The 17,767-nt window shown below is 37.2% G+C and overlaps 1 protein-coding gene and 1 long non-coding RNA gene across 7 annotated transcripts; one reads left to right on the top strand and one right to left on the bottom strand.

The window, feature by feature from the left end:
• Positions 1–1,424: 1,424 nt before the first annotated feature.
• On the top strand, positions 1,425–16,923 carry LOC113681852 (QRFP-like peptide receptor). Of its 4 annotated transcripts, none has more exons than XM_027198979.2 (2): positions 1,425–1,527; positions 14,817–16,923. In XM_027198979.2, exon 2 carries the CDS (start codon positions 14,948–14,950, stop codon positions 16,184–16,186), a length of 1,239 nt encoding a protein of 412 aa, XP_027054780.2. In that variant the 5' UTR covers positions 1,425–1,527; positions 14,817–14,947; the 3' UTR covers positions 16,187–16,923. The 4 variants fall into 4 exon arrangements, with proteins under 4 accessions (XP_027054780.2, XP_089047620.1, XP_089047619.1 ...); XM_089191494.1 differs by lacking the exon at positions 1,425–1,527 and adding an exon at positions 7,021–7,161; XM_089191493.1 differs by lacking the exon at positions 1,425–1,527 and adding an exon at positions 9,669–9,815.
• LOC149035839 (uncharacterized) lies at positions 2,974–5,163 on the bottom strand. 3 transcript variants are annotated; one of them, XR_016182246.1, is made up of 3 exons: positions 5,023–5,163; positions 4,787–4,842; positions 3,538–3,790 (listed from the first exon to the last, which is right to left on the bottom strand). It is a non-coding gene; the product is annotated as an uncharacterized LOC149035839 (long non-coding RNA). The 3 variants fall into 3 exon arrangements; XR_016182247.1 differs by lacking the exon at positions 4,787–4,842 and having other exon boundaries at positions 2,974–3,790; positions 5,023–5,120; XR_016182249.1 differs by lacking the exon at positions 4,787–4,842 and having other exon boundaries at positions 3,168–3,790; positions 4,877–5,064.
• Positions 16,924–17,767: the final 844 nt, after the last annotated feature.

The following is a 17,767-nucleotide window of genomic DNA, read 5'->3' on the forward strand; positions in this document are numbered from 1 at the left end:
TTTGGTTTCATCAACTGAGATGATAATGTAAATTGGCCACCGCAAAGTTTTTCGGCTAAAGCTGACGGAGAGGAGTGGTAGCCCTTCGTCATGCACTTCAGATGACGCAGGGGTAAGGCTCGAAACGTCAGCCTATAGATATCGTCTGGATCCGTATTATTGCAAAGTCTTTGCTTATCTAACCCAACAAGAGACCAATTCTTTTGCAAGTTATCTTTGGTTTTAACAATTTATTTAGCAGTGGAAACGATTTGTCCACGATGATGGTTGAGCTTTAAACTGATTACAGTAATCTTTGATAAAGATCTATCTGACGAGCGTGTTTATGTCAATGATATAATTTATTGCGAAATATCATTGTATTCATTATGCTGGTTACGCAATGGATAATTAGAGAAAGGCAATTAGGTCAGTCACGTATTCTGTTATGTTATCACTACAATTAAGTCGTTTACTGGAAAATCAACTTATTTTGAGGGTGGCCAGCTGACCACCCAACAAAGCATGCGTGATACATGACCATGCGAGAGGCATGCTAGGTTCAGGAGGAGAGAAACGATTAAAAGATTTCCGGTGAGACAGCACCCAGATTGCACCTAACGATGCCCTCTGAGCTCAGAGCACACTGCACACGATGGAAAGTTCGTGCTTCTCGCGAGAAACCGTTCTCTGCCTCTGAGTAAAATTTCGTTGGACATAAATTCTTCCAGGCGTCTCGTTCGTAAACGAGCACGATAGCAGAGAAGCAGCGCGAGTCGTACCAAGTTCATAAGCCTGAATGATCATTTGTAATATGGAAGATTTCTATCTCAACTTTCTCGCTTACCGCGTTATATGAGACTGCTTAGTGATCGAGTGTCGTTAAGACTCGCTCGGCTGTCGACGGCTTGCTTGTTTAGTTAAGGACAATTTTTAAATTGTTGATAATATATCACTACAAGAGAACTTTAAAATGTTCCGGCTCTTGGAGTGAAATTTATTATTAGTGAGTTATATTTATGTAGTGGGTGTTATAAAAAAAAAATTCAGAGATAAAAAGGTACGATCTCACAGACGGTCAGTCTAAATTTATCTCAGCATTGGTTTCGTCGAATTAATGCCTTGTTCTTCTAGATTAAAAAACTATTGATTGACCATAAAGAGACATAAGATGGAATGTAAGGGGAACCTATTCTTGCAATCTTGAATTCTGAGTATAAAACAAATACCTTAAAATTCAAGTTTTTTTTAAAGTTCGCTGTGAAAATATCAAGGAAAGCCAATATACCGTTATTGCCTCAATGTCTGTAATCCCAGAAAAAAAACTATCAAAATCGAGCAATTTGATTGGCTCAAAAACTTGACACCCAAGGAGTATAATACGCCATATTTTTGCAAATAGACACTCACTTATAAATATTGCTTTGCTGTTATTCGAGGTTTTCATTTGGTGCATCTGTTCAAGAGGATCAGATAAAACTATACCTGCCTTAGAAATTCAAGCCCCTAAACTCGCAGTAAGGAGAAACCTATGTGCATTGTGTTAAGGTAGGGACAATACATTATTAAAACAAATGGCTGTTTTGACATCTTCGCAATGAAAGGTTTAGAAGAATGGGCTGCATATAGACTACCTCTGTGAGACCAACAGACCAGCATCTGCATGATGGGTCTTTTTACTAAAACTTCGGGATCTGACGTTTGAAATTTCGAAACTGGCGACTTCTTTAGAATTTGCATTAAGTAAAGATAAAATGATGACATAATGAAATCGAAAAAAGCATTCGCAATTTAAGCACGACTCTTAAAGGACAACAGTAACTTCAAGAATTGAAAAGTTACTTGAACAAATTTCGACTTCCTTTTATTTCGTCTTTCATACATAATACCATGAAAGTAAATTCAATTCCTGTAAGTTGGTTGAAAACAGTTTAATTGTGAAACATTCTGCTTAACCTTTTAAGAAGGAAACGAAATTTCAAAAACCAGATGGCTTTGAAAGAATGAACGCCGTCGTTCTAATAAACAGAAACAAGCCGCTTACTGTCTGACTCTGGCTCTTTCATCGGTTAATCAAATTTTTTTATTATATGCAAGATGCAGTATTTTGCGGGAAAGAATTAAAAGATACTTTACATTATAATCGTGAGTATTTCATGAAATTGTGTACTCATTTTCAGAATAAAACCATCTGTATTTTCCTAAGCGTGGGGGAAAAGCTTTTTAAATATATTTACTCAATTTTTGAAAGAAAATGACACCTCTAATAACATTATTTTTAAGACTTCCACCGACAAAACGGAATGGATTTGTCTTATTCATGGAAAACATACGACGCATCTTTATTTATTTGGATTTGAAGAAAGATTGCATTTGCACGCAATGTAAAATGAAAGATGTTTAACTTTGTTTGAGCCTTGTCCATCTTAGTCTGAAGAATCTTTGATCAATATACCTTCTGTTGTGGTATTTTAGTATTTTCAAAACTGAACACAAACGTCTGTAAGTTAATGTCCAAAGCGACTGAAAATTTGATAAAACTTGGCTAACTGAATTGTGAAAATCATAGTCTGCGGTTTTTCTGCATCAGTCATTTAGGCATAGTGTTTTTGTTCAGTAATTTGAAGAGTGACCAAAGTACGAAGCCACATTCACCTAAATTTTAACATGACTTAAGCTGTGGGCAGTTAGAATGGTTTTACATTAATTGGGCGCTCAACAGGAATTATTGTTGTTATCGGGGTAAGCCATACGTGGTCCCTGCTATTTGGGGAAACGCCAGCGGCTTCACTGGGCTCGTTAGCTGCCCTCGAGTTTAATAAAGTAAAGCCGATTTTGATATAAATTTTGTGGGGACCGTCTTGCGTTGATATCATTTTAACAGCGATTATAACCTGATTTTGTTTTTGATTTGAAAGATGTTGCCTTTCTCAAATTTTAAGGTTCTTGAGTGGCGACAAGATCCTAGACGTAAGGGATTAAGATATTAGTGAATCAGGATTAGAGGTTGTTCCATTTTGAACCTACGTATTCATACATAGTACATGTATTAAAAACAAGACGTATTCACTTAAATGACATCACGAACTGTTGCAGCCATAATTGATTATATCTAAAAGATTTAGCGAATGGTTTGTCGATATTTGGATACGCCCTATAATTTTAAACTTTACGACGAAAGTTATTGCTAGTAAATATAATTATATTTCACCATCATCGTTGCTCAATATTTTGTCTTTGTTTTTACTGTGTTTTCATGAAAATTCGATGAGGTATCCTACCTGAAGGGAGGTAAAATTGATAAAGTGGTATTCACATGGAATTAACGGGTAGCGTATAGGATAACCCATTGGTTTACCTTTGAGTATCGCAAAAAACGCTTAACAGACAGAGGGTTAACTAATCTAACCACGAAATCGTCGAAAGTTTTTCAGGAAATCCAGTGCATAGGCATATTTGTTTCAGGGTAAGAGTTCAAAAATAGCGTGAATAAGCTACAACTGCGAGGCCCTTAACAAACTCTTGGATGACAGCTAACGGTTTTGCAGTAGGGCTAATGTATCGAAATAAAATCCAGATATTCGCGCAAGTTCAGCTATACCTCCGACCGCTACATCACAACCTACTACAGTATTTTTTTTAAGTTACAGAGTATATATGGTCAGGATATTCCATTCAGTTGACTTTCCTCATTAATTTATGTCCCCATCTATCTGGTTGCTGAAGCGTTGGACTTCCGAGGAATCTTAAAATCCGGATGTGAGCTTGTGACGGGTCGTTGTATGTTCTGTTCTTGGCAAGGGGAGGTTACCTAGGATGGACAAGCGTTTTATCTTTCATTGAAACTAGTGATAAGCACCGGTAGATCTGCATTCGGCTCCCGGTTTTAAGATTTAACCTATACAATTAGCTTGCTCTTTTATTAGGTTTGGGTAGTTTAGAATTTTCACTGATGGACACCTAGACATAAAGGAACGTTCTTCTAGATGATATCTGACTTAGTTAAGCCTCGCGTAGAAGAGACAGCAGACAAGTGGGCGACCTAGAACCACTTCTTCATTATTTCTGTTTGAGTTCCTCCAATAAATATGCGAAACGTTTATCAAGGGCCGGTTATTAACACGAAGTCTAACCCAAACCACCGCCTTTCCCTATAAGAGCTTTGATTAAATGTAATAAATGTTCTTCAAACTTTAGTTTTCGGCCCTCCTCACGCTGCTAACAAAACTAAATGTTTAGATAAAAGGTTCAGCTAAATTGAGGATTGTTTAGGACGCGGTCTTGTTAAAAAACGGCTAAACTTTGTTTAAATGATCAAACCAAGTTTTTTTTGTTTTTGTCACACGACTACCCTTTTCGTATAACGAAAACAAAAAACAAAAAAAAGGGGGAAATTATATAAAGAAACAGGAATTTCCCTGTCTCTTAGCAGTAGTCCTCGCCAAGCTGTCTCATGTAAATGAAGACATTATCTTTGTTCGCAAAGCTTTTTTGTTTAACGGCATACAACTGTCGCCGACTCGTTTAAATTTGCGCCCAAGTACGGGCCAAATTTAACTCTAAAACCGCTTTTACACCGACAAGCTCCGAGTAAGTTTTGTTTTTTCAATTAGAAACCGTCAAGTTTCAAATTACCACGCAAGCGCATGAGTTTTTTTTCTGTTTAGGAATTAGTGTCAAAGGCATATCTTGCGGGCTGAAAGAGAAAGATGACAGTTCTTTTTACTCTGTTATGAGATAACGAATGTTGCAAGAGAAATAAAAGCTCACAATGAAATTTGATTCATAAAACTCGTTGCGCATGCACCTGCCAAAAGTGGAGATTGTTTTCACGATGGAGAGAAATCTTCATCAAGGCTGGACCTAATAAAGAAAAAATTGGAATTTTCTAGCTTACACCCACATGGCAAATACGCATGATGTCTGTCTTTTTGCAACCCTTCAAGTGTATTTGCCTACGCACTTTAAAGGTGTTTTAACTAATCAGCTGCAATCCTTACGTCAGGCGTATATATTGCATTATTAGAGGTAAGTTGGACTCACATTCAGATGGTGCGAGTTTCACTTTGTTCCACATTTGACCGCGCATAAGAGGGTGAGTAGGAACCTATCTTTATTTCGTTTCAACTTTTGATCCTGCCGGCACTCCTTTGAGATTACCGCTATCGTTGTATTAAATGACGGTTCCCCATTATATCAGTCAAAATCTTCAGCCTATTCATCCTACGAAAATGATTTCTTAATGAGAAGGATCATGGTGTGGATAGTAAACGATGAAAATTCTAGTCAAAATAAAGCAATTTATCAGAGAAGTGATATTTCAGGAAGTACGTCTGGAGTAGAGAATAGCATACTCTCATACATTAACTTATGAGTTTTCAAATTCTATTTTTCATTTTCTCAGCTTAATAAGCATCGTTTTCTAGTGCTGATGTAATTTCCACGTATAAATTTCAGCCGTAATTCAAGAAAAGGATCTATTCTCAAGGGATAATGATGCGATAAAATAGAAGCAGTGATCATTAAAACTCTAGAATACTCAATCCGTTAGGAGATTGATACCGAAAGAAAGCTAGATCACGCAATTTAGACTTTTTGTTTCGAGAATTTACGAATGACATACCATGTGCGATATAACACGATCTATCACGATTATTCATCATTGAATGACGTATTTATTTGGACCAATCAGCATATAACAGTATTCTACCCTAAATATAATATCGGCTCAAAAAATAACGATTTAAAGCAAAGAAAAACGAAACAAACAAAAAGACAAGTCTCGCTGATTAGAGTTTGGTATTGAAGGAGAATTTAACGGTCGTTTTTAAGTCGTGGTAAGCACGACCCAGGAGGATATTGTTGGAAGATAGTCAGGCAAGTATAAGAATTTTTTTTTGTGGATGAATCGGAATCAGAAACAAGAAGCAAACCCAATCTCTTCAAGATGTTTGTCCTCCACTTGAAGATTTTAGCGAACTCATAATTAAATGAATAAACTTATAAAAAGGAATTTCGTATAGCAGCGACAATTAGGCTTCCCATTTTTTTTCAAATTTTCCCACAGATAGTGGTTTTTACGGAAGTATACTCGACTTTTAAGAGTCTTAGTCGGCTTCGTGATCGGTGTTTTTGAAACGCGTTCGAGAAACTTAAAGGAAATGACGGAGGGAAGTCTCCTGAATTTACCACCTACGAGACTTTCCCTCAAGCAAGGTGTTTGTAACCTAGTAAATCTGTCTCTGCTTTTGATGAATGTTTGCATTATGGTTTTTGTTGTTTGCCAAAAATGAAACATGAAACGAGCCATACTTAATCAAAATCAAAACATTTTACAGGGTTTACGAAATAAGTTAGCTGAACCACTGAAAATGTGCAAATGTTTGTTTCGCCTTACGCACATAAAAGCATTGTAAGAAAAAGTAATTTTGTGGTTGTTTTGGTTCCGCTTATGAAGAAGGGAAATTAATAGGGAGGCGGCCCGTAATCGGAGTCGAGTTGGAACATCAAAATATTGAAATGAATGTTCTCGTATTTGTTTTTCTTCCTTTGTTAGAAATAGTCTTTCTGTTTTTCAAGCAAACGATTTTAATGATTTTGCTGGAGGCTTTTTCTTTAAATTGTTGCGCTTTGAATAGTGGTATATCATTGAATAGCTCAAGAAACTGAGAATCACACTTCATGAAGTTAATATGACGTACGGTCTAGTTAAAAGGCACCGGCTAAAAGACGCAAGCATCTTAAAAGCTGTCACAGTTGCTCTAATGAAAAAGATTTGTTCGAGCTCCACCCGCAGACGGGATACAGATCGGTTAATTTTATCTCGAAAATTAAAAACTTTTTTGAGGTATCATTTTTGAAGATCGAACAATACCTCGATTGCGAAAATATGATGCAAAAACGTCAAAAAAAAATTAAATGAAGGAATATGATAGATAAACGCCCCCGGTGGATCAATTCTGGTACGGTATTGCGTCACCATTGAAAACCGGAAAAAAGAAAAACATTTTCTCTTCTTATGTCAGCCATGACTACTCCTAGTGATTATTTGGGGCTTTCACGGGTTGATGTCATTATATCATTCAGCTTACACGAGGAAAATTCTTCGTAAGAACAAAAAACACTTTTAACTTGAAGATCAACTTGAGCGGCTTAACACAGTAAAGGCCATTTGAGAAATCGGTAAGGAGAATCTGCCTTGAGTCATGAAAATAACTGATTCACATGTAGGACATTTTTAAACGTGTTTTTTGACGGTGATTAAGGGTGTACTAAGACGTAGACTACTTCAAATTACATTCTGTTTTATTATCATTGTTAAACCTTCGTATGATTTCTTACATTGAGTTCGCATAAACATAGAGATTTTCGCTTATGGCACTGTTAATATAGTGCAGTATTTATTTCTAAAGGTTACCGTTCCGGTCAGTTAGTTTTTTTCTCTTTTTTTTTTCCAATAGCAATGAGTTTGCCATGATATTGATGCTGGCTTTTATTAGTACACCAGCTGATAAGATGACGGTCAGAGGGATTTGAAATTTGTTCCCTCAAAAAAAAAAGGGGAAAAAAACACACTTTTATAATAAGGCTTGATTTTTAAAATATTTTTGCCCTTAGATGTTAATCATAATAAGTAAAATGAAGTGTGGCTCATTGGAACCAACAGTTGTACTCATCAGTCAATATGTCTCGCTACAATGACTTAAATTTTATCAAGTCCCCTTAAATCAGAAATCTATGTTAGGCTTTAACCCTGAGTGACCAAACAATAATTTATCCTGAAAATTTCGAAAAAATTTCAGACAAAAATATGATGAGTAAAAAGAAGAACATCAACATGGAGAACGATTACGTGATTTAGCATTGTATTCTCAGGGCTAAAATGGAATAAAAAACGGCGGACATTGCGCTGAATTGACATTCAGGGCATAGAAATATTCCCGAAATATTTTGGTTTTTCGAGGGTGGTAAAACAAAAACCAAACTCCAAAACAACTAATCAGAGGGAAGAATTATATCAAAAGGAGCGAATAATAACACAGTAAAAATAAACGAACAACTTAAGGCACAGATTTTAGTCTTGGGTCTGCATGATTAGTCAAAAAAGTGAGGAAATAGCGCGAGTTTTCTTGACCAAGCAAAGCCAAAGTAATTCCGGATGTCTTTCGAAACTCAATTGAAAATGTCTCTAGTTCAGATTTTAAATTTTCTTTCATGGAGTGCTATTATTTCACAGATCATAAGTTGCAAAAAGGGTGAAAGACTTCCAAACCTTACTCCTTCAATCCTAAACGATCTAAACTTACAGAAGGGATACAAGTGTAACTTCTCCTTGCCGTATCAGTACATTAAACAGCATGCAAGTGATAAGAAGGGACAAAACTTATCAGCTAGAGCTTGTCTTCAAGCTGATATAGTTCAAATTCTCTCGATAAGTCTATAGGAAAATGTATAGTAACTAGAATGGAGAATTACTCGTGAAATTTTTGTAGTTAAAGTGTGAACCCCAAAAAGATCTCCAAGACTTCCTCTTTAAGAATCAATACGTGAATCTGTCTTGAGAACGAAACAGAAGAAACAGAGCGAGGAGTTGTTTTTTTTACTGGTTGGAAAACGGCAGTTGAGTGACAGGCAACGAACATACATTCCTGAGAATCCAGATTGTATATTATTGAAATTACGTGAGTGCACAAGAAACTCGGCTGGTCGATGTGTGTGACTTTTTCCTTGTACCCCGAAAGCGATATATATTAACTGATCTGTTTTGAATCTGATATGATCTATGTAATTATTTAGTTTTCTAAAATTACGCTGTCAGAAAACAAATGATTCTTTTCTAGAACAGCTTAGCCGTGAATTTGAATGCATTTTCAGATAAATAATTTGGACAATGATTGCCATAGTCCCGCAGACAGGAAATAAATGTTTGTCGTCGATGCACGCCATATTGCGTCAAAATTAAAAATTGTCTAATATCACGTTTGCCTTTTATGGTAACAGACACTCCTGCCTTCGCTTTGATTCATTATCGAACAGCAGGTGAAGAAGGAGGGGGGGAAAGGGGAAGGGGGAGAGGGGAAGGGGAGAGGGGAAGGGGGAGGGGAGAGGGGGAGAGGGGGAGAGGGGAAGGGGGAGGGGAGGGGATGAAGGGAAGAGACAAGTAAGTTAAGATAGACATTGATTAATATCGCGGCTCAAGAATTCCTTTTTTTTTTTCTTTACTTTTTTTTGTCTTCTATTTATAAGTAGTTGACAAAATACAAAATGCTTTGTAATATCTTCTTCGAATATGATACCACCTCTTTAAACTTACGTTGAAAACCGGTTGCACACACAGACAGACATGTCCTTGCATCAGATATTTCGCCAATTATAGAGAAACAGGCAACACAAGTAGCAAAGGGAAGAGTTTCACCTGAATTTTCATCTTCGCAACTTTTCGTTCCTGTAGCTAAACGAAAAAAGTTCACTATTCCGTTGGTCCATCCCCGCATAGTAGGTTGATGTTATATACCCCTGTTCCCCACCCTCTGACCCCGTTCTCAGGCTGGGTACTTGGACATAATTTACACTGACCCTGATAAACCAAGGTTACACACTTACATAAAAGAAGAGCGGCTATTCTTTGAAGTGAAATTAAATGGTCGGCATAGGAATTCGTTATTATCGCCCTTTAAACACCGTAGGCTAAGGTCATTGGGACTGGTACTAGTGCTCATTTATCATCTTTTCGCTGCACGCCTCAGTACCAGTCGCAAATGAGCCAGATCAATTAAGTGCGGCAGAAAGGTGTGCTTGCAGTTTGCCATGAAAGCCTCTCTGCTTAGATTCAAGTGGTAAGTTCAGTTCATAAAGAAACAGCTTCTAAATCAGCTTGAGAGGTTTGACCACATTGTTGGATATTTGTTTAGTAAGCTTATTATCAGTCTATGCTCGCGCGGTGGGTTGATTCAAAAGCCGTGTTCTACCACTGAGTTATCTTGTCCAACAGGCCTTAACACTCAATCATCTGTTGGCAGCTGCTTTCAAAGGGCACGCGAGTTCCTTCTTCCAAACCAAACTAACGTAAATTTCGGGCAATAGAAAAAACTTATTTGTGTATTGAAATGCAACAGGAAATAGAGTTAGCCAAACACCCAGCAGGATAAACTTTATTTATCATAAACAAATTTTCTGTGGTTCATTAGACGCGTGCTTCTTTCCCGGCATTTTGTAAATTGTTTCAAAATTATCACGCGCACAAATCAGCGGGAACCCACTGACACGCACAATGGACAAAACGTTTCGTTCTGATGAACAACCCTTTTGCAATTCCGACGAACGACTGGGTGTCACAATAACTGTACATGTTTGTATGTGCTACGTAAAAACAACTAGTTACTAATTGTATCACAATGTTTACGGGCGCCTGAAACAGTTTACCGCAGTAAGGAGGCCAATTATACGCAGTCTTAGTTTTGTAGTGGTTATGTGGTTACAAGATTTATAGCTATGCTCCGAGTTAGCCGGCTATGGCCGGACAAAATTGGAATAGTTGATAATTGAGATGTATCGCTTGCTTTTAGCCAGAGGCAAGAGAACTCCAATTAGATCTCAGTGGGATATACATCTGGATGCCAAAAACTTCAATGAATTTGGACAACAGTTTTGCTGAAAAACTCATCACTAATTACGAAAACCAAGCAAAACACGCAGTGGAATCTATGGGACTTTTATTTCATTTGATTAACCTTTGCTTATTATACCTAAAACTTAAACTATAGCAAGTCTCTTTGAAACATATCTTCTGGATGCATTCCTTTTTATTCGAAAATTTGGTATCAATTAAAGTCCTCTTTGCCTCTTTAATGTTTTTCGTTATCAGCATCTGTTAAAAACTGGTATTGTTTCTGCGTGCCATCAAGTTTACAACTAAGTCGATTTGTATATTTAACTGAAGTCGGGATTTCTTAAGTCCTTCCTCGAATGTTTCGAAGAGAATGGTTTGAACAAGTAATAGGTTTCTTGTTTCTCTCATAAACAGAGCCTGCACGGAACTGTTAGCGTGGAACATGACTTAAAGATCTGTCATGATACTTTGCAATTAGCGCTTTATCACCAAAAATAATTAATAAAAATCTGATAACTAAGATCGTGTAAAACAACTGGATTATTAAATGGTGATAAGAAAAAAATTTTAATGACAGAAAAAGGTGCCAGCTTGTCTTCAAATAGTTCCAGCAGTTAAGAATGCTGAACAGAATTAAAATGAACGTTTAAATGAGAGATTTGATGAAAAATGGCAATTTGTTTTATCAGTAGTTTCAATGCTCTCTCCTCGCAAACAAACAATGAAACATTGTCCTATGATAACTCACCTCAAAAGAGGATGTCATCCTCTCCTTGTTCTCTTTAAATGTTGCTTCAGTGTAACACGGATTTTTATCAATGTGGTGCAAACGCTTGAATTCTGAGCATAATCAGCCGCATCAGATAAGAAACACTCACCGGTTAAAGTAATTTACAGGCTGTGTACTCAAATTAAACATATTTAAACGCTTAAAGGATTAATTATCTGTTAAAAAAATAATAAATCTTGAAAACTAGTCATCCACCGCAACTTGAACTTGAAGTCTGAAGTTGTTGCTGCTTTTATCAGTCTATCACGCGCACCAAATGACAGTACATTTGGATCGCGCTGGGTATTATCAACGTGTGATTGAAAACAAACAAATATCTTATAGACATATCAACTCTGTACTAGGCAGAGCGAGTCAAAGTATTATCGCAGACAAACGCCTCAGTCTTCACAAATCATTCAGTAACAGAGTGTAAAAGCTGTGTCTGAAATAACATTTCGTTAATTCAATATTTTGGCCAAAAATTTGAATAGTCTGTCAAACGCATTCGCTATTGTAAAGGTGAAGATAAATAATACGTACGAGAAATATATTGTGAGCATGAAACCCGGCAAAGCGCAAATAATACATGTACAAACTTTATTGATTCATCCAACAAGGTTTTTTCAGAATTGATTTTAATTTCCAGGGAGATACAGAATACTTCTAACGTAACAATTAATGTTTATAAAATGAAACGCCATAAAATTCAACAAAATTCCACAAATAATAACAGTATATATATGTATGAATTCCTAAATCTCGCACCTCCATTTTTACTCTCCTGTTAGACTTTCTCAGTGAAGTTTTAATTCAAATATTGGTCGATTCTTATCTCATCGACTGATTTTTTTACCAACTATGTAAAAGCTTGTTGGATTTAGGCGGATTCCGTTGCCTTGCTGTTTGTTGGGGAATCATATCTGATCCGATTCTACATTGACACTTTTTCTCATTTTTTCACTTAAGTCGCGACGAAAAAGGTGTGAGGATATTTGAACAAGAAACACAAACATTCATTATTTGCTCAATATGGTGAAAGCTTTCAAAAAGACTTAAGCGAGATGAGAAGAGATGGTTGACCGAGAAAAACATTAATATTTGTCAGTTTGAGGTAGAGTCATCTTAGCTGATTCTCACAGCACATTGCTGATCAATTAAAACAAAGGTAAATTTGGGCTAAAGACACGCTTAGGGTTCTTCTAGGATAGAGTCACGAAAACCCCCAAAACGCCTTTAGGATAATTTTCATCGTTCGAAAAGCTTACGTGGGATTTTATTTTGCTTTGCAGTGAGGGGATTTCAAATTTTTGTTTTCGTTGTAGAGCCTACTAGTTTTTTCTGAAGTTAGTTTTCGACGTGACTTTTAATATATTTTTTGCCACCTTATAGTGGGAGTAGAAATGAAAATTATCGAGTTATCGTTAATTTTATCGTTTATCAGTGCAAAATTTAAATTTTTAACGTCATTTACCTAAAATTCTGTAGATCACTTTGACCTCCTTCAGGGCAGCCATTAAGTGTCTGTAATTTGTTTCCCTCATGGCCAATAACTTGAGCCAACTCTTTATGCAGATGAGTGAAATGAATTAGCTAACATAATAAATTTCAAGTCTTCCCTTATTAAATAATCGACGATATATTTTTCGACCATCAGAGGCTTTGCAGTTGAAAAAACATTTTCCTCCGGCTATTTACTTTCAATGGGAACAACGCACTTTTGTATTTGGAAATTTTGTGTTTTAGGTGTCTACAAAATTGAATTGGCTGTAGACGACGACATACGTGGGTGTAAGGAGGCAAATAAAAAAGGCCGATTGATCGCTCATTTTTTATTCAGACTAGGCATCTTGCTGTTGTTCATGCAAAGATTTGCAAGCGACTTTTTCACAAAAAGAAATTAACTTCGCAGCACGCTTCCTTCTTTTCTCGTTATTTGTAAAAGCAGATTTCCCATGCTGTTTGAGTTCCGTTTCGGCGTGAAAAACATTGAATTAATCAGGACCGGATTAGGAATTAATCTCCATTTCTAAATTGGCAGAACAGCATAAGAGAATGAAGGCATTTCGACTTCTCTATTGGAAAGCTACTGTGGGACGTTTTTGTATTTCTTCGGCTGGGTGAGTGGCATTAAATACGGAAATCGCCGTAAGAATGGAACTGTATACATGTGGTGCGTATAATTGAATCAGACACTTGGTAAATTATTTTTTCATTTATGTATACTGATATAATATTAGTAAAGCAGGATCGGCTTCTAAATACGAGTTTAACGATGAATTTAAGATTTTATTGCCGTTTGCGATACGAATTGTTCATAAAAATCTCATATTACCTTTTTTTATGTCATTGATTTGTTTTTGTTCAGTGCTCATGATCATGCATCAGCTATTTTCTCGGATTTTTTACCCTTCATTTTTTTCGTTTTTTCGTTTTTGAGAGAGAGAGAGAGAGAGAGAGAGAGAGAGAGAGAGAGAGAGAGAGAGAGAGAGAGAGAGAGAGAGAGAGAGAGAGAGAGAGAAAGAGAGAGAGGGCAATTTTTGAAAGGAACAGGGATACAACGTAATCCTGGTGTAGCCGTTTTTATTTCCCTTTTTAGCTGTTATTCATGCATCAGCCTCTCCGTACCCTCTTCATCAAAAAACAAAAATCTCACCTAATTAATTCTGTTTGAAAAACAACACAAGAGCGCCTGAAACGACAAACTATATTGTTAAATTATCTCCCAGCAGCTTTTAGCTGCATTACTTCTTCTTTTGAGGATAACGTTTTGCGCCAGTGCTGAAGATATGTCACGTATAATTGCACCTGGGAGTTAGGGCCGCCTTAGAATACAAAAATTTGCAAGCAGCAACTGAATATCCAACGACTTTGTAGTTCTTAAAGTCGGAAAAACATTATAATTCAATAAATCCGATTTAGTTTATGTTATGACGAATTGAAACTTTGTGCGACGCTCAACGTTTATTTTGTGATCTACGTTTCGGAAAATTCAATTGATAGAAGTAGTGGTTCTGGCAGCTTAATTACAGCACTTGCTTATGAAAAGTCTGACCGGCACTTTGTAGATTGAGCTGAAGATATTGGATAATTCCAATTCTATCCGACATCAATATGATTTGAGCAAACATAGTGTAAGTTTGCGCGAAAGTAAAAAGCTACCGCAGCAATTTACTTTCTTAATCAAGTGATCAAAGTTGTCGAACTAAAATGATTTTTAATGAATACAGCTGTGCTCCATTATTAATTTTCTGTTAAAAGAAAAAAAAATTTATTAATTAGACACAGTATCAACGGGTCTACTTCTTTGAAGGCTAGTTATCGGTGAAGCAAGTGGTGAGAATGAAGAATGAAGGTTTTTAATTTCAGTCAATTCGGTGGACACTGAGAAGTAGATCAGTTGCTAAGTAAAATACAATGAAGATGGACGTAACTTATCTTTCCTTCTCATTTTCGCAGAGCGGTTGCTGATCTGGATTAATTAGTGGAGACGAAGAGCTTAACTGCACAGCACAGACTGTGTTCTCATCGGAGGACTATCTCTAACAGATTATCGATAAACATTTGGAAACAGTTAACGATAACACACCATGGGTGCTGATGGAAGTCTCAACTCCACCTTGAATGAAACAGCTAATCCTGGCGCTTGCCCTGTACATTACGAAACAACGGCAACACAAACCATAAAGACACTGGCTTACTGTGTTATTATTTTACTCTCGCTAGTTGGAAACTCAATAGTAATATTTACAGTGTGGAGAAACAACAGCATGCGAAGCGTCACCAATCTCTTCATCGGAAACCTGGCCGCCAGTGATCTTTTAATCACGTTCCTTGGAATGCCAAACATGATAACTCAGCTTTATCTCGGACAAAAGTGGATTTTCGGAGAGGCCATTTGTAAGATTGTGGTCTTTTTCCAGAGTGTTTCCGTAGCAAGTTCTATTTTGACTCTGCTGGCGATTTCCTTCGATCGTTTCTGGGCCATCATCTTCCCATTTAAAAGACGGCCATCGTTCTTTGCGGCCAGATTAATGCTCGGTGTCACGTGGGTGATTTCTCTGGCAGTAATGGCTCCATTTCTGTACGCGCAAAGAGTTGTAGTTGTTGCAGATGGGTACGAGATGTGTATCGAAGATTGGGCCCCCGCTTTTAACCCCCAAACTGCGGCAAAGGACTACACCTTAATACTCTTCGTGACATTGTACGCCTTTCCGTTACTTACAATGCTCTTCATGTACTCATTCATTGTCTCTAAACTATGGAAAAGGCAAATTCCAGGTTTTCGTTCAAGCGGAGACGAGATCAGAACGCGCACATTGAGGAAAAAAGTCGTCAAAATGCTTATAACAGTGATAACTCTGTTCTGCGTATGTTGGCTGCCTCTTCACGTGTACTTGTTTATAGTTTTCTTCGCCTATGATAAATTACCCTGTTTTGACTCCTCTCTGAGCTTTTATTTCACTTCCCTGTTCTTAGGACATGCAAATTCGGCCATAAACCCATATTTGTACGCGTTATTTCATCGGAAATATCGAGAGGGATTCAAAGCGGCTTGGACATGCTCCGCTATTATCCCGGATGATATGGGTTTTAGCAGGACTTACAGTCGCCGCCGAAGCTCGTCTAATATCACGTGGTTAACAAGATCTAACAGATCGCTGATGATCGACCGTCGATTTAGCACCGCTGCCATTAGCGAAAAACGCCGTCTAAGTGCAGTTACCATCGCCGAAAAACGCCGTTACAGTAAGGCTACCATGCCAGGAACCACAAGGAATGCTTTGTCGAGAAAACAAGGCACAGTTACGAAACCTGTCAATGTCTAATCCGACTGACGAACTCTTATTTTTAAACAAATTACTCAGATGGTTGTGCATCTTTAAAAACATAGCTTAGGATTTTTAAGTATATTAAACAAACCGTGCTAACCCCTCTCCGAGTTTTTACAGTACTAGCTCCTGTTTTCTTTTGTTTTACCACTTTGGATTTTTTCGCTCTCAGTTACCAAAGTAATATTTTGTGGTTTTCTCTGATCAGTTCACATGTCATAAAGAAACGACTCGAGCCGAGGGAAACTAAAACTAATGTAACATTTGTAACAGATCACATCGATATCATTTGCGCTTTATTTTCCTCTTGCTTAACCTTTTCATTCCCAGGAGTGACCTAACGGAAATTTCTCTGTAAATGTGACGAGGAGAAAGAAAACTATCTACAAGAGGATACTGTTTGATTTTACACCAAATTCTCGGAGATAAGATTACAGGGGATGTATCACAAACAGTAGGGAGAGTTGATATCCAGATCTTGCGGGTGAGAGGGTTAAATGACCTGACAGATCGTAAATAAATTAATCGCTTGGGTTTGAATATCTAATTCTTCAAGCTCTATAAGCTTTCCGCAAAAAAAAGAGGTAAGTTTTTGGAACGAAAACCTTTCTTGATACATACGTAGGATTAAATTTATCATTGTGTATACAAAGCGTGGTTTGAAATTACGTTCAAAACAAAGCCTTAGAATTATTTACAAGAATAATAAAAATAAAATATTCAAAAACCGAAAAGCGTATGTCATGGATATCTTTAATTTTTTTTTCGAAGACTTTCTTGGACAGTTTACTTTGTCCGTCATTTTTCTTACCCTCTTAGGAAGGCATCGAAAATCTGCCCAGCTATTCCTCGTCAGCTTTCCAGATATTCTTCAGACGGGCAGGTTGACAGCAAGATTTTGGCGAGATATTGAACTTTATCCGTGCATTATAACACCTTACTGTGCTTTCCGTTTACCAGAGATGGAAGGTTTCTCTTTCAGCTTTTTCATTTACCGATGAGATTCGACTGTCGTAAAACCTCCGTTCTAGAAAGGGAGGTGGGGGACGTACTTGCGACATAAGTGCAATCCTGTTACCTTTCCGTGAAATAGGCCTTATTTTGTCAGAAAGATTTGTATTTCCCTCATATGCGCCCTTTCTTCTACCACAAGATTCCTTTATTTCAGCAGTATCTTGACACAGATGAAGAGCTCGGCTTACTAATGGTTGATAGCGTGTTGATTTTATTAAGTCCCATAATGCAAACCTTTTTCTGACTTTTATAGAAACTACTTCCTTGCTGGAAAACTCATGATGCACTAATTTGCCACAGCTGTAAAACTGCCTCCTTGTTGAAATACACATGATTCAAAGATGAGCCACAACCATGAAACTGATTCATTGTTGAAATAAACAACTGATGCAAAACCGAGCTACAACAGTATCTGTACGTGTGTGCTATCTGTTTAACACACATTCAAGATGCTAACAGAATAATCTGGTTAGTATGGAATACGATCAACAATTTATTAGCTCCTTGCAACACTGAGCTGGTAAAGCGTTCGAATTTCGACCACGAGAAGTCTAAAGTTTGAAT

Source organism: Pocillopora damicornis, chromosome 13 (assembly GCF_964200805.1).
Source record: "Pocillopora damicornis chromosome 13, jaPocDami1.2, whole genome shotgun sequence".
Taxonomy (NCBI): domain Eukaryota; kingdom Metazoa; phylum Cnidaria; class Anthozoa; order Scleractinia; family Pocilloporidae; genus Pocillopora; species Pocillopora damicornis.